Source organism: Sparus aurata, chromosome 8 (genome assembly GCF_900880675.1).
Source record: "Sparus aurata chromosome 8, fSpaAur1.1, whole genome shotgun sequence".
NCBI classification, from domain to species: Eukaryota; Metazoa; Chordata; class Actinopteri; order Spariformes; family Sparidae; genus Sparus; species Sparus aurata.
In genome coordinates this window covers 30,784,140-30,801,692 of record NC_044194.1, presented here as the reverse complement: position 1 = coordinate 30,801,692, position 17,553 = coordinate 30,784,140, and the positions used below count along the sequence as shown (strand labels likewise).

At 47.7% G+C, this 17,553-nt stretch overlaps 1 protein-coding gene across 1 annotated transcript in view; it reads right to left on the bottom strand.

The window, feature by feature from the left end:
* Positions 1-15,100, bottom strand: part of znrf1 (zinc and ring finger 1) — a 70,453-nt gene extending 55,353 nt beyond the window's left edge. The window contains exon 1 of the mRNA XM_030426917.1: positions 13,786-15,100. Coding sequence (XP_030282777.1) covers positions 13,786-14,179 — 394 coding nt within the window. The 5' untranslated portion in view covers positions 14,180-15,100. The remainder of the gene's footprint in view (positions 1-13,785) is intronic.
* Between the last annotated feature and the right edge of the window lie 2,453 nt (positions 15,101-17,553).

The window sequence follows — 17,553 nt, the reverse complement described above, 5'->3', positions numbered from 1 at the left end:
TACAGTTGTTACCAGAAAAAAAGAAAAAAAAACGACCAGTGGTTTCATGCTTATACGTGAGCACCCACGTCCTGGCAGTCAATTGATCTGTTGACTGTGAGTATAGCAGCTACAGTTCGTAGTCATGCAGGAGGGCCAATTACAATGTTTTTTTTTGTCAAGGGAAGCATAAGACGCAATCTAAATATTTAATTATACTTATGCACTGAAAAAAAATAAAGCCGATATTGTAAAACGTTATTTTATGTCTTACAATATCTGCTTTATTTTTGTGCAGGAGCCAATACTGAAAATGTATGCCACTCTTGTTTCAATGGAGTCAAAGGTTTTTCTGTATGAATGCCACTGCTGGTGTACTAGCATATGCACATGCAATCCATCCTGAGGGCTAATATGTAGCCATGCCTCAACCTGATTGCTTAGCTAACATATAAGAATAGCTCTCTTTAGTGACAGGTACTTGGTGTTTAATTCCAGAGTAACATCATGGTGTAAATTACCAATGTAACACAGTTCCTGCCAGGCGACGCCACCTGTCAATAGAACACGTGTGACATTTCACTCTTAGGGTACATCACTGTAACCGCCCGCTAGCTACGGGGGCATGTGTTAGGAAGAATTGGTATATGTCAAAATGCAATTAACAAACAGTGGGACAGTGTTTTCAATCATTTCTTGAATCCCAACTATGATGATTACTACTGAATCACAGACATACTGTAACAGTGAACTAGACTACAATTCCTCCTTTGAGGTCTGATGCACACAGATGCGAGCAGCCATATGTTCTGTCAACAGAGTGACAGCAAGATGGAGACAGGACCCGAAATAAAGCAGTTCTAAAAACATGAATGAAAGCTGAACCCTCAGAGCCCATTCATGTTCCTGAAACAAACAGCAGCCATTTAATGCGCCCTAGTGCGGCTTGTTTGACCTCTACCTGCATCGGACCAAAGATGGATGAAGCACCTTGACTGCTGATGCTCTGTGTGTGTGTGTGTGTGTGTGTGTGCGTGTGTGTGGTGTTCGTGTGTGTGTCTGGACAGAGTGTGCATGAGAGGAGACAATCTCAAGGCGGAACCACAGGCTACATTACAAATGCAATTGCAAGGCTCTTGCTGGTGTGTGTCATGATTAACATTAGTCTAGTAAACGCATCTCTTAACATCTGAATGGGTTCATCAACACACACAAATACACACACTCTCTTGCTCTCTTCTGCATTACCATTGGCCTTTGTCTTGAATTTTAAAGAGACAATCTGTTCTCCCTTGTGACGACGATTTTGATTCTTCTTTGCCCCCCTCCAGCCCCTCCCGCTTTGTCTCTCGTTCACAAGCACAGACCCACACACACACACACACACACACACACACACTCCTCCCAAGGGCAAACTGGGGGGAGAGGCACCTGTGGCCTGCCTGATTAACAGCCATTTTACCGAGGAGCAGACAGACTGGAGTGTTTTCAGTACAGCAACGACGAGTGTCTTCTGAGAATCCATCTAAAAATGACACGTGTGTGCGCAAGTGTGTGTGTTTGTGTGTGGGTAACTCTGTCAACAACAGTTTGTCCTTATCAACAGCAACCCGTTCAAATGAGAAAATAAAGGTCGAGGTCAGAATGTGACTTTAACTCTTTGTCTCACACACTCATGACAACACACTGTTACTGTAAGTAAACCAGTTCAGTGTCTGAGCGATGCTTATAAGATAATGATCAGTCATAGTCCCTGTGCATGGCAGCAAAAGAATGTTGCAGTTGGATAGATCCTCCTTTGTCAGCAAGTTATGTGCACATGTTTTGTATCCATCAACATATTCTGACATTCTTCTTTACACAGATTGTCCTACACATGGCTAAATTATCCTATTATGGGACACTGGAGCACAAAAGGCCTGCTTAGCCCTGATACACATCATTCCTCTCCTAAACATTGAGTGCTTGAATACTAACTGATGTGCCTTGCAGTAGTTAAAGAAGCAAGTCAGTTAAGGAAATTGCAACATTTACCAATTTCTCAGTGTAGGAAACAGTCATTAGCCATCAACTGTCAATCCCATGATTCCTTGTGAATCAATCAGAGGCCTTGTTCCTGGCACGCCGTGTGACAGCTCCAATCTCAGTGCTGATGTCTATGTACTGTGTTGCAGAGATGTCTATGGAAGTTAGCATGCTAACATGCTAACCAGCCAGCCCGTAAGTAAACAGAATAAACTCACAAAATGTCACGAAATTAGATATTTTTACACATATTTTCCTCACCAAACAGAAAAAAAAATAACCGTACACCATCTGAATCCAACTTTGTATCTTTTACCAGAACTAAAACAAGCTAGTTGCCTCTTTAACTCACTGTAAAAAATTAAACAATATAATCTCCTGAGACCCAGGAAAAAAAAAAAAAAATTTAATTACTATTTTTTTTACATAAATATAGTTTTGGTGTGGTCAAAAAAATATTGCAAAGAAAAAAAAATGTTTAAACTTAATTTATTCAAATTTTACAGCACGTCCTCTATAGTGGACAACGGGACTTACTTGTTGTCATGACTGTAAATCTGTTTGTTGTGTTGTCTGGTTTTGTCTTGTGGGTTCTTGTATTTGTTTTCCATGTCTTTGTATCTTGTCTTGTGTCTTTTGTTTTTCCATGCCCTCATGTGTCCTTTAAGTTCTCCTGTGTCTTTTCCTATGTTCCCTCTGGCTCCCTCTGTCTATTGTTTTGTTCCCCTCATGTCCTTGTGTGCTCCTCCCCTTCGTTACCTCACCTGTTGGTCCACCTCACCTGTTCCTCGTCTCGTCATCAGTGTCTGTGTACTTAGTCTGTGTGTTTCCCTTCACTCCCTGTCTGGTCATTGTTCTTGTCAGCCCCTGTTTACGTCCGTGCTCTCGTCCATGTTCTTCGAGTCCCGTCTTGGTATGTTTTGGTTTTGAGTTTTCCATGTTTGATTTGTACTTTGCCTTTTTCTTTGCACTTTGTGGAACTGTTTTATTTTGCTACTTTGTCTTGCTGTTGTGTTGCTACTTTGCCTCTTGCCCCTGTTTTGTCTGCTTTTGGTTTTTTGATATCAGCTTTGGTAAAATAAAGCTCGCTTTTGTTTCCCAATATCCTTGCCTCCCGTGCTTGACTGCATTTGGGTCCACCTTCCCCTTATCCATAGTCTTCCCTTAAAACCCCGACCTGACAGAATGACCAGACCACGTAAAATGGACCCAGCAGATTTCAGCAAACAGATCATGGTCATTGAGGAGAAACTATGGGGAAATCTTGACACTAAAACAAATGTAAAAGAAATGCTACAGGTTTTAGCTGAGTTCAACAGGGACATATTTGACAGGCCTTGGTTGTGGGCGGTTCCATACGCTGTGGAGCTAATAACTGAAGTGGCTGACCTCAGAAGAACTCTGGTTGCCCAACTAAACAGCCGCAACTCCCAGTTAGCTCCCAGCTTTCCAGCCCAAACTGGCGCCTCAGTCTCAGCCCCAGCCTATGCCTCAGCTCCATCCCCAGCCCATGCCTTGGCCTCAGCCCATGCCTCAGCCCATGCTTCAACTTCAGTCTCAGCTGAAGTGTCTCCTTTTTGTGGAACCCGGCTGGCCTACAAGGCCCCACCGAGAAAGCGACGAGCCCGTCCACGTCCTGGCTCCCTGAAGTCAGGCTCTGGGGTCCCAGCCCAAAATCATGCCTCGGCTCCGGCCACAGACCACGCCTCGGCTCCGGCCACAGACCACGCCTCAGCTCCGGCCACAGACCACGCCTCAGCCACAGCACAGCTACCAGCCCATGCCTCAGCTCGATACCCAGCTCCTATGTTGGCTGCCCAGCCGATGCCAGTTGGGTCATCCCCTTTGACGGCATGGCTGACAAGGGTTCCAGCTGGCCCTCAGTCGGCGGCCCGGTCGACACCTGCCAGTGGCCTTCAGTCGGCGGCCCGGTCGACACCTGCGAGTGGCCTTCAGTCGGCGGCCCGGTCGACACCTGCCAGTGGCCTTCAGTCGGCGGCCCGGTCGACACCTGCGAGTGGCCTTCAGTCGGCGGCCCGGTCGACACCTGCCAGTGGCCTTCAGTCGGCGGCCCGGTCGACACCTGCCAGTGGCCTTCAGTCGGCGGCCCGGTCGACACCTGCCAGTGGCCTTCAGTCGGCGGCCCGGTCGACTGCTCCCGCCAGTGGCCTTCAGTCGGCGGACCCGATGGCGCCTGTTCCCGCCAGTGGCCTTCAGTCGGCGGACCCGATGGCGCCTGTTCCCGCCAGTGGCCTTCAGTCGGCGGACCCGATGGCGCCTGTTCCCGCCTGTGGCCTTCAGTCGGCGGACCCGATGGCGCCTGTTCCCGCCTGTGGCCTTCAGTCGGCGGACCTGATGGCGCCCGTCCCTGCACCTCGGTCGGAGGCCCGGCCGAGGCCCGTCCCTGCACCTCGGTCGGAGGCCCGGCCGAGGCCCGTCCCTGCTCCTCGGTCGGAGGACCGGCCGAGGCCCATGCCAAGTCCTGTCCCTGCTCCTCGGTCGGAGGACCGGCCGAGGCCCATGCCAAGTCCTGTCCCTGCTCCTCGGTCGGAGGACCGGCCGAGGCCCATGCCAAGTCCTGTCCCTGCTCCTCGGTCGGAGGACCGGCCGAGGCCTGTCCCAGCACCTCGGTCGGAGGACCGGCCGAGGCCTGTCCCAGCACCTCGGTCGGAGGACCGGCCGAGGCCTGTCCCAGCACCTCGGTCGGAGGACCGGCCGAGGCCTGCTCCTGCTCCGAGTCCAGTGCCAAGTCCTCGGTCGGAGGACCGGCCGAGGCCTGTCCCTGCACCTCGGTCGGAGGCCCGGCCGAGGCCCATGCCAAGTTCAGACCCTGCACCTCGGTCGGAGGCCCGGCCGAGGCCCGTCCCTGCTCCTCGGTCGGAGGCCCGGCCGAGGCCCATGCCAAGTTCAGACCCTGCACCTCGGTCGGAGGCCCGGCCGAGGCCCATGCCAAGTTTAGACCCTGCACCTCGGTCGGAGGCCCGGCCGAGGCCCGTCCCTGCTCCTCGGTCGGAGGCCCGGCCGAGTCCCATGCCAAGGCCAGACCCTGCACCTCGGTCGGAGGCCCGGCCGAGGCCCGTTCCTGCACCTCGGTCGGAGGCCCGGCCGAGGCCCGTTCCTGCACCTCGGTCGGAGGCCCGGCCGAGTCCCACGCCAAGTCCAGCGCCTGCTCCTCGGTCGGAGGCCCGGCCGAGTCCCACGCCAAGTCCAGCGCCTGCTCCTCGGTCGGAGGCCCGGCCGAGTCCCACGCCAAGTCCAGCGCCTGCTCCTCGGTCGGAGGACCGGCCGAGGCCAGTACCAAGTCTAGTGCCAGCTCCTTGGTCGGAGGCCAAGCCGAGGTCATCTGCCGCCAGCGACCCTTTATTGGCTCACAGGCCACCAGCTCCCTGCGAACCTCTGTTGGTGGTCCGGCCAAGGCCCAGGAGGGTTTCCCAGTCAGCGGTCCGGCCTCAAGAGGGCTTCAGCCTTCGCCTCCGCCGCCGGCCTCCAGTGGGTCCCAGCCCACGTCTTCGCCGCCGGCCTCCAGTGGGTCCCAGCCCACGTCTTCGCCGCCGGCCTCCAGTGGGTCCCAGCCCACGTCTTCGCCGCCGGCCTCCAGTGGGTCCAAGCCCACGCCTTCGCCGCCGGCCTCCAGTGGGTCCAAGCCCACGCCTTCGCCGCCGGCCTCCAGTGGGTCCAAGCCCACGCCTTCGCCGCCGGCCTCCAGTGGGTCCCAGCCCACGCCTTCGTCTTCGCCTTCGTCGCCGGCCTCCAGAACGCCTTCGTCTTCGCCTTCGTCGCCGGCCTCCAGAACGCCTTCGTCTTCATCTTCGTCGCCGGCCTCCAGAACGCCTTCGTCTTCATCTTCGTCGCCGGCCTCCAGAACGCCTTCGTCTTCATCGCCGGCCTATAGTGGGTCCCAGTCCACGTCCCCGGCCTCTAGTGGGTTCCAGTCCTTGCCCCCACCCTCCTGTTTTGGACCTTGGCCCTCCTCCTGACCCCCCTCCACCCTCCCAGCTTCACATGAACTTAAGTATTGAGGGACATCTGGGAGCTGTCCCTTGAGGGGGGGGTACTGTCATGACTGTAAATCTGTTTGTTGTGTTGTCTGGTTTTGTCTTGTGGGTTCTTGTATTTGTTTTCCATGTCTTTGTATCTTGTCTTGTGTCTTTTGTTTTTCCATGCCCTCATGTGTCCTTTAAGTTCTCCTGTGTCTTTTCCTATGTTCCCTCTGGCTCCCTCTGTCTATTGTTTTGTTCCCCTCATGTCCTTGTGTGCTCCTCCCCTTCGTTACCTCACCTGTTGGTCCACCTCACCTGTTCCTCGTCTCGTCATCAGTGTCTGTGTACTTAGTCTGTGTGTTTCCCTTCACTCCCTGTCTGGTCATTGTTCTTGTCAGCCCCTGTTTACGTCCGTGCTCTCGTCCATGTTCTTCGAGTCCCGTCTTGGTATGTTTTGGTTTTGAGTTTTCCATGTTTGATTTGTACTTTGCCTTTTTCTTTGCACTTTGTGGAACTGTTTTATTTTGCTACTTTGTCTTGCTGTTGTGTTGCTACTTTGCCTCTTGCCCCTGTTTTGTCTGCTTTTGGTTTTTTGATATCAGCTTTGGTAAAATAAAGCTCGCTTTTGTTTCCCAATATCCTTGCCTCCCGTGCTTGACTGCATTTGGGTCCACCTTCCCCTTATCCATAGTCTTCCCTTAAAACCCCGACCTGACACTTGTTCTCAAATGTGAAACATTTAAAGGCTGAGTATGTACATTGAAAGTTCCACTGGAATCATCCAGTACACCAAATACAAAGCAAATAGCAAAGGTAGATTTATCTTTTTGTAACCATTACACCTGCACCTTTTGTCATTTCTTTATTAGATGTTTGACACTTCTTGGTATCATCCTCGGATAGATCTACACCAATCAGGTATGACCACTGACAGGTGAAGTAAATAACACTGATTATCTCTTCATCATGGCAACTGTTAGTGGGTAGGATATATTAGGCAGCAAGTGAACATGTTGCTGTCAAAGTTGAGGTGTTAGAAGCAGGAAAAATGGGCAAGCATAAGGATTTGAGCGAGTTTGATACAGGCCAAATTGTGATGGCTAGACGACTCATCATACCACAGCGCACCTGCAGGAGTCTCATGGAGTCCATGCCTTGATGGGTCAGGGCTGTTTTGGCAGCAAAAGGGGGCCAACACAGTATTAGGCAGGTGGTCATAATGTTATGCCTGATCGGTGTATGTCTGAATCTCACTGAATGATTCTATTAAGAATCCTCTCTGCCTCCGTCATAGAGCTGTCTACTGAACAAATCTGAAACAAACATAAGTACAAAGTCTTGACATCCAGTACAGAGGACATTTATAAAATAAATTCCAATGAAAATAAATAAGCTCAGCTCTGAAAACTCACTCAAATATTTCTGAGATGTTTACTTACTTAAAACAATTGAAAAATAACATTATTTTTTTTTTTCAATTATGAATATCATGCATACCTTTCTTTTTTCCATAAAATTTGCTTTTTGGGACGGCGGCCATTTTGAAAAGACATGCACAGGCAAGTTGGCAAGGCCAAACCCCCAAAATGTGTCATTTTAAAGCTCCAGTTGTCCTCTTTAAGGAACAACAGGACTTAATAGAGTGACATGTATAGTATGAGAGATGTTAGCAAAAACATAATGTCCACTACAGAGGACAAAAATGAATTGCTGGGTCTCAGACTCATCAAAACAGTGTCGGTTTATCTTTCCGCAGCCACCTCTAGTTCAGCTGAAATAAATCCTCAATTCACTGAGTAAGATGTAGTAAGACAACTCTCAGCTAATAGGGCCATGTAGCTCCATGGCTAACTGAGCTACTTGCTAGCACCAGCTAAGCCTAAAGATAGCTACAGTCAAGAGTATAGTGAGCAGCAGTAAGCTGTGCTTCCCACTATAGTTTCGGAGCTTGGAGTTTTCGAGTTCTGGCCATTTCTTATAACCTACACTTTAGTACTAATCCACATTCATTGGAGTTTTGTAGCCTTCTAGCTAGCGACATGGCTTTATGCACAGCTGGGGCCAGAATATTGAACAAAGCAATTAAAAACTATTAATGCATCTGCAGCCTCACACTAATTTATTTAATAGGCCATCAAATTAATGACCACAACTCCTACCTTTTATTCTGACACCTGCATGCTTGGGACTCACTTTAAAAACCCAGGGCTGGACCATGATAAAATCCCTCAGCTCCCTTCTGTCTGGCTGCAGTGAAAGTTAATGGTGATGGATGAAACATAGCAGCAATCAGAACAAAATGTATCACTCTATTTTGTGGACTCCATTTATGTCTACAGGCACATTCATAAGTAGCATATTACATGTATTTATCCAGACTATATCTTCAGTTAAAATCTCTATGTAGATCAGTAAATGCAGTCTGACTCGACAGATGCTTCAGAAAAGAGGACCAACTAGTACTTTTAGATAACAGGTCATTTTTTTTGCCTGGATCATTTGGCTACAACCGCGGTTTGTATCTTGTATCTTCTCCAGATGCTTTCCAGTCAGATCCAAAAGAAAGCGAACGCTAATAAATATAGACTAAGGACTATTTTACTATTACCGCATAGCAAAAATCAAACTGAACATGATGTTCACTGTTATGAATGATCCATCTCAAGGAACTGTAAAGTCTGTGCAGGTTGACTTCTTTAAGACTTAGAAATGGCAGTGTGAAAGATCAGAAAATGCATTATAAAATCTAAAAACCCGATAGGTGTGTACCACTTCACATTAATGTGATTCCCTAACCATGCATAACTAGCAGTACGGTTCTTTCAGAAATCTCTACATCAAGGCATGGTCACACACTGTAAAACTAGCAAAGGGGAAAACATTTGCTGCTGGTGGTGAAGCAAATCTTCATCTTATCTTCACGTGGAGTTCATCATTGGTGAACTTCGATCAATGAAGCCACAGCTACAGCCAATAATAAAAACCTGTGGTTGACCCCTCAAACGGTCATTCGCCTGCATTTGTGTATGTGTGTGAATTTCTTCCACAAGCACGAAGCACCAGATATGTGGAGTATTACTTATTTTGAGTATCTTGCCTTGCCTTGGATTTCATGCTTAAAAGATTATCCCACTGTTTGTGGAGGGGGATAATAAATAACTGATGCATTTTCATTGAGTTTGTAAAAACAGGGGATTTTCCAATGTTGTACAATAACAACTTTAGTAGTGAGGAGGGTCAACTTAACTTGCGTTCGCCATTCAGAAGTGGCATACACCTTAGTGAGCATTTATACATGCTGGTGGTGGTGAGGGCCAGGCCAGCTGTATGCTTAGAGCTGGCAGGCAGAGTGTTGCCGGGAGGGCTGCCCCTTCATATGCATAAAGCGAGAACAATTTTCTAGCTCGGGCTGGTCAGGCAACACTTGCCTCTGAGCTGCTTGTGAGGGGCGGCCTGACTTCCAGCCTGTCCGCTTTCAATCTGGAGTGAAAGCCGCTCCAGAGAAGAAGTATAACCCAAGAAGAGCTTCAACAAGCTTGTTCAGAAGGGGACAGCAGAAGAGGACGATCTGTTTATTGGGTAAGCAACCGGTCACAGTCCCACGTACAGTTATTTTTTTCTTTTTCAAACCACAATAACTGAAGATTGGCCAAATCTATCCATTGACATAGGTTATTGCTGATATTCATGAAACTTTTAATTGTGCTTGCAGTCAGCGACAGTGTCACAGAATGTGTTCCCAGATAAATTCCCTGCTTCGGTTGAACAATAGCTGCATTTTCACCACAGGAAATTTTCTCAGGTACTGGGAACCTTTGGAGGAAAGTTGCATTTGCACTACAGTTACTAGAGTTTACACTAAGTTCCAGGGGTTATAACTCTAACCCCCACTCATTCCCAAAAGCACAGGAACTTTGGCATTGGAGCTTGCAGCGCTGAACATTTCTGATATATTGAATACTCTCAACATGTTATTTCAGTCACCATATTTAAATATGTTTGTTTTTTATTATTAACTTATGGGCCACACCACCCTGAACATGCCCAATCTCGTAAGCTCAGCAGGATCGGGCCTGGTTAGTACTGGGATGGAATGCAGCTTGGAAATTCCAGTAGCTATCAACCGTAAGCTAATCGGTGGGTTGTTCAATCCCCAGATCTCCTGGCTGCATGTGCACGAAATATCCATGGATAGGATACTAAACCTCCAAGTGCTTCCCAATGGCTGTTCCATCAGTGTGTGAATGTATGTAAATGTCTCAACACAGTAAGATCGTGGGGTACTTTCAGTGGGAAGCACATCAGAATGGAGCTGAGAGAAAGAAAGATGTTGAAACTTGAATTTTGTCCAAACCACCACTCTTAATCTTATGTTGCCGCATCTTACTGGTACTGGTACATTGGAACGACACAGATGGCTCTTCCAGCAATGGTTCTTCATACCAAGGCAAGTTGGTTAATGTCACTAACGTTACAAGCATGGTCATCAAAGCTTTGCAGGTGGAAATCGCACTTTAAAGCTCATGTTCCCCTCATACTAAGACATACACCTATAATTAAAGCAATTTCAGCTTGGTCCATACCAGTGTCCAAAGGCTTTGCACTGAACAGATTGTCTTGTAGCCAGCTGTTTGGGGTGCAAACACGTACCATTACACACCGCACAGTGTCTGTGCTTCTGTCAGGATTGTACAATTTCGCAAAGTTGATACAGCTACAATCGTTTTCCTTGTCTTTCCTGTGTTTGTGAGGTAAAATGTGATTACTAGATTGCTACATGCTACTATGCCTGTCCCACATACAAAGCTTCAGTGAGAATTGGAATATTCAAAGCCTCGACAGTGGGGAATGTGACACATTGTCATCGGCTTTACTTTCCTCTGGTCAGGACAGGAGGAGAGACATCAGCCACTGGCTATGCCATCCCTGCCTCTGAGGCGACTTCATAAGGATGTGAATGTTCAACCGTTGTGCTTGAAGGATCACACTGGTGCTCACATAAAAATGGATTTGGACGTCAATACAGGGACTTTACCTGAACGGCCAAAGCTTTCAGGTCAGTCCCACATGCTACTAGCTATTCCACCTAATGTGTATAGAACAATTATCAGCCAACGCAATGCATTCCCCCATGACAGTGCTTTGTGCAGGATGAACTGTTTTTTTAAAGAATAAATGTATTTTCATGCTGGGGCCACTTGCAGCAGCAGCCCACAGTTTCAATGCAGTGGTCTCACTAAAATAAATGATCACCCTGGATTTTTTTTCTAACAGAGTGCTATTCTTGTTTTGTAAGGATCCTAAGGGCAGCTAGAGTTTCCAGAAAAAATCTCATTCACCACCAGAGAACCACTGTGAGAGGTACATTTCTACTGGAATTACAACGGGAATAAAAGGTCAGGCTGAACAGTCGGAGCAGAGGTCTACATGGATGAAAAGTGGCAAAGCTCCCGTGAGTCGTTTATGATAGAATTAACAGATGTGACATTTTGGTCAGAGCGACCTTCATCAGATACTTAACACTGTATATTGTAAGCTTTTCTGCCTCCGCCCTCGACTGCACACATATTCCAACTCTGAGAAAAAGAATAACAGATTGAAGCTGCAACTTCTCTCATCTGACAACAAGAGTATTGTCAGTCCTGCCCTTGAAGGTCCAGTTCTCGCCCCAGCACTTGTCACTCATCTTGATGGGCTGTCTATCTTTTATATGTGAACTTGCCTGAGGCTGGTGTGTGCAGGCACCCTCACCAGCACTGGTATTCACCCTGCTTTTGAACGTTAAAATGTGTCGTTGACTCTGCCGAGGAGGTTATTCTTTTACCCATTTCCAATTGTTGGTTGGTTGGTTTGTTGGCAGGATTTACACAAAAAACTACCAAACAGATCTCCATGAAACTTTGATGGAGGATGGGTCTCTCCCCAGAATGGACCCCATTAACTTCTGGTGCGGATCCAGATAAACAAGATGGATCCAGGAATTTCTTTCTTATTTTCTTTAACACCGTGAGATTTTTTTCAACATTGTCATTAATTTCCCAGTGAATAATGAATGATTCTTTGAAAGTGGCCTTTAGCGGAAGTATGCGCTCAACAGGGTGCCATTCTAGTTTTGGACTTTTCTACTCTCTTGCTTTGGTTGTTGTTGCTTAGACTTCCATTACTGTGGCTGGTGCTAGCCTCACCTTTTGAGCAACAACAAGCTAGCCGCTGACCACACCCAGTTGACAGTCCCACAGTGGTAGCGTATCCAATGATGGCCGTGACTTTGCTAAGGTGCTACTTTGAGTCCCACAGGGTGATTTGGTCATAAAGGTACTTGTGTGTTCTGTAAATGTAATATTTCCTGAAGACATGCCCTTTCCTCAGTCTCATTCTTCCTCTGCCCCCCCACCCCACCCTCCCAACTCTGTTGTCTCCTCCCACTGATATGACAGTACATCAGAGTCGCTAGGCAATGTAGGCTGAGAAAAACAGCTGAGATGTTGACGTCCAACTTGCTATTCTCCTGCTGTGAGCTGGTCAGGGCTTTGGTAATGAGAGCCTAGGGACCTGGCTGAGCGTGTGTGTGTGTGTGTGTGTGTGCGTGTTTGTGTGTGTGTGATTGCGTGTGCGTGCGCAAGAGAGACGGAGTGTGTGTGTAATCTTCCTCGAGGACTGTTACTGAGTGTTTGTGTGTTTCTGTATGTGCAGTTGGAAGGGAACCAGCTGTGGCCATGTGGTTAAGGATTTGTTTGTGTGTTTTCCTACACATACGTGTGTTTGCGTGTCTACAGGTGGGTGTGTGTGCGTGTAGCCGGCGGCCTGACAGGCTCAGTCACACAGCAAAACATATTGTGGAGCGAGTGGTAAGCCGATGATAAGCATAAACAAACCCCCTCAACCCTTCTCTCCATCCCCTCCCTCCCTTTCAATTTTTCCCCTTCCTTCCTCCCTTCCTTCCTTCCCTGCCTCACCTTCCTCCACCTCTTTTTCTCCTTCCTTCCCCTGTCTCTCCTCCCTCCCTTACTCGTCTCTAATCGCCGGGCTAATTGACTCAGCCAGATTTGGCAACAGGCTTATTAGTGTCATTTCACACAACAAGGACTGACCTATGCAGACAGTGCAGCGGTGACGGTCAAGACGGAGCACACCCTGTAATGTTATGTTCACCAAATCTAATTTCTCAAGCATGCATGCACACCCAAAAACACACACACAAACATACACACACGCAGAGCATTTTTTTGTTGTTAAAATGACCTTTTAACTGCACTTTCATGTGACTGTTTGACCAAATTGGTCGTTTTAAGATTCTTTTTAAGCTGAAGCTGGGGAAATTAATATCAACAGTTTCAAACAAATTTCCTGTCAAGTGTCCAGAGTTAAAAAGCCTGATGTGTGTCCCATGCCCCACCGCAGCCAACACAGGGTGACAACCAGGGGAGGGGGGCTGCTTTTACCATTTATCTAGTTTCTTAAGTCTTAATCTGCCTTTTACTGCACTGTTGAATGTCTTCTGCTCACTGACAGCATCTTCGGGCAGGCCTGAACTTCTCTTCATACCAGTGAAATTCAATGACACTGCATTGGTGTCATTCCTACCTGCAGGTAAACAAGGTGTGCGTGTTTGAAGGTGTCAGTCTGTGGGAGCTGATGTCTGGGGGAATGCATGCGTGTGGTTCTCTCTGATGATTAATCCTCCACCATCACCCACATTTTGCCTGATTAGTTCTGTGTGTGTGTGTGTGTGTGTGTGTGTGTGTGTGTGTGTGTGTGTGTGTGTGTGTGTGTGTGTGTGTGCAGAGCAGACCGCCCTTACCGCTGTGCGCGCTGAACCAGCGGGGTGCGATGTGCAGGGGCAAGGTGTCAGCCAGCGACCCCCGGGACCCCAGATAGAGCACCCCGTCCGTGTGGTGCCCTCCGCCCCCAGTGTCCTGGTAGCCGGTACCGTGGGGGGCGGCGGTGGTGCCCCCTGACCCCCCTCCGGCTCGATCCGAGTCCGTTCCTCTTGGGGTGTAGAAGCCGAAGGGCACGGCGGGACTGTGCTCGATGCCCATCCCGGCCACGGAGCTCACCGAGCGGCTCCGCAGGCCCATGGTGCCGCTCGGCCGGTAGTGGCCGAAGTGGGCCGAGGGTGGCACCGCGCTGTCATCCGTAGAGACACCGGGAAAAGCACCTCGGGGCCGACCCGCCGTGCTCTGCTTTCCCCCCATCCAAAGCGGGAGGCAGGTGGGTGGGGGTTCTGGGTGGAAACAGGAGGGGGCTCGGCTCGATCCGCAGAGGGTCGAGAGAGCCGAAACAGGCTGTCGCCCCCCTCCCCTCGCTCCTGTCTGTCTCTCGGCCTGCCTGCCTGCCTGTCTGTCCGTGTGTCTCAGCAGGCTCGTCAGCTCTGACTCTCTGCAGACGCAACAGCCCGTTTCCCTGCTGAGCGGAACATGAGCCCGCCCTGACGTCTGGATTCACCTCACCCGCAGACAAAACCTCGACACGGCCGTGGGGATGGCTGACGAGCTGAATGACGCCGAAAGCCCCGAGTGACAAACAGATGCACGGCGCGCTCCCCCTCGCTGTCCCAGGTGATTAACACGGCGGTATCATTGCAGGCGGGACGCGGCAGCAACACGTTTATCCAGCCCGGCCCGGATCACAGCAGCGCCGCAATATTCACTCCGCTGCTCTCGCCTCATCTGATCTCAGACATCGTGACAACTGTTGCTGTCTGTCTGACCGCCAAAAAAACGACGATCTGTCTCTGACCAAAAGAAATGACGTCGCCGTCCGCGCTCGTCCGTCCGCTCCGGTGGTCTCCGGCCAGCTGTCGCTCTCGTCCCGCAGACGAGGGTCACAGTGAAGCCGCTCCCCTGCGCTCCGATCGGCGCTCCGCTTCTCTCCGCTCCGCCGCTGCCGCCGCCGCCGCTGCTGCTGCTGCTGCTGGCCAGACAATGGAGGCGCTCAGTGCGCAAGCTCGGATCATAAATACAGACAGGACAGGAGACAGTGCTGGGAGAAGACACACACACTTTGTTTGAAACCCTAATCGGAGGACAAATGGTTGGAAATTGTCGATCATGGAGCATTTATAGGAGAGAACATGTGAGGCTGTGGAGCTCAGGCGGTCCACTGTGACAGCTAAATTGGGTTTTGTAGTTCTGACCGTAATTGGGGATTAAAGGTGCACTTTGTAGTTTTGGAGAAGACATTTTAATGAGAAGAGAAAGATCTTCATTCATTGATTTCTGAACAAACTAAATAAACAAACTCTCTCTGTTTTCACTACTGAATTTAAACAAACTGACCTTAAAGGAAAACACAACTTATACCATTTTACTTTGTTTATATGTGGCAGACCCTGCCACCTTTCTAGCTTCTGACAGTATTCCGGATACCAGTCTTTCCTCCTCCTTTATTAGTTGTGGAAAAATAAACATTTCTGAGTTTATTACCTCAGTGACATTGTAAACCGTATTCTGAGTTTAAATTTCTTCTCAAAAACTACGCAGTGCCCCTTATGTAAAATAAAAAATAAAAATAAAATGAATACGACCAGGAGAACACACAAATGACTCCAAACTGCTCATCTAGTGTAATCCAAGTCTTCCTTTTTTGGGTGAATTTACCCTTTAATCACAGGTCCTATTATTCTTTAGTATTACACAGAAATACACATGAGTGGACCTACAGTTTTGACAATGGACAGATTTGAAAGTTTGTCCCCCTCTTGAGTTTCTCTATATTGATTGAGGAGTAGAAATAGAGCTACCCTGTCGATTCCATTACCCATGATGCTGTTCTGCTCTCCCCCACACACACACGTCAGGCCTGTAACCAACATATTGTTGTCATTATGCACGATTTTTCCACCATATGCTAAATTATTGGGTTTACTGGCTCACATGTTTAGTTCGGGATTATTTGGTCTAATCCTGTGATTGTGTGTGTGTGTGTGTGTGTGTGTGATTAGGCTGGTTTTACTCTGTCTGGCTCTTTGTTTCTTCACACTAACACACAGTCAGTCTAATACTACAGTCTTCTTATCCCCGCTACCCAATAAGGGAAGCTGTGGTGAAGTGCTCACCGCAATAGGTGTTAATTTATCCTGCTATAATGACAGCAGGCCTATAAATGGTCCCCTCTCTGCTCCTCGGGCATGCAAACACACACGCACGCACGCACACACACACACACACACACACACACACACACACACACACACACAAAGCTGCACACATAAACCATACACACAATCAATCCAAATGGTTTTGATATAAATATAAGACCACAGGGGAAAAAAATATCAGCCTACAGGGCTGTAAGGCAACCCTGTCATCTAGTGGTTTAATTTGAGTGCTTTCTGCCACCATACAGGATGAACAGGAGCACTGAGGGCTCACCACCTTAGAAGCAAGTAAAAGGGAGAGAAGCTTTTTCATTCATGATGCATGAATATGAGCATCTTAAGTTAAAGATAATGACTGAAATGCTGAGGCCATGAGGCAGTGTTCGCACCAAAACAGAACATTTTGGTAACACTTTCTAATACCTACCTTTCTCATCCTTCGTCATGTGATAATCGGTTATTTAATGGTTATATTGATAGGTTGTAAATAATTATACTAAATGCTTTATGGACCCACTATTAGTCATTACCACACACGGTACATCAGGAATAAAGTCCGGTAAAAAAATAAATAAAATAACATTTATAAATGGTGATGTGTCAATTTATAAGAAAGCAAAAAGCCACACCTGATGATCGATGGATTACAATATTCATAACTGCATCATTACCAAACGGCACCAGACATTTTCACAACCTGTCAAACCAGGAAGGTGGTGTTGTTAAAGGCTGTTTCTAACTGACCTATAGCACATTAACAGATCATTTACATTAATTGAACCGGGTTTAGTTTTCTTGGTTACAGCTTATAAACCCTTTTTTGAAATTTTGGTTAGTGACCAACCAGACTCTGTATAATTTTTTTCAAGACTTCAACAGAACAATCACAAGCGTTCACATTGTATGTATAAATTTAACTGTATAATTATATATTCTATTAACTTAATCACCCTACATTTTGGTCTTCTTCAATTTGCCAGATATGTCATTTTGTTGGACACTTTTAATTTCAGTAGAACAGGAAACGTTTTTTTGTCTAAATGTGAGTCCCGAACTATCAATGTTATCTGTGTGTAACAGTCGGATCTAACCGGCACTTTATGTCAAACCCTCCATACTCACAGGACATGACCTCAGTGTCCTCAGTAGCGGTAGTAGCCCTACATGCAGACAGATGATTAAAACTAACGCTGTAAATCATTCTTCACAACCTTCATGCAAAAACAAATTACACGATTAATCTAGAAATAAGAGAGTGGAACAAAAGAAAACAGGAGTCTTGTTCAAAAGACAAATGTACTGCTACATTGTAAAAGATTTATAATCTACACTATAATGTCATTCACTGATTTCACTGAAACCCATACATCTGAATCACTGTCATATCTAATGTTACTCAGACCAATCACTGAAGATGGTATGCATTTAACTCAAAAGCTTTTTGAATTGATAAGCACGTGCTGGAATCAG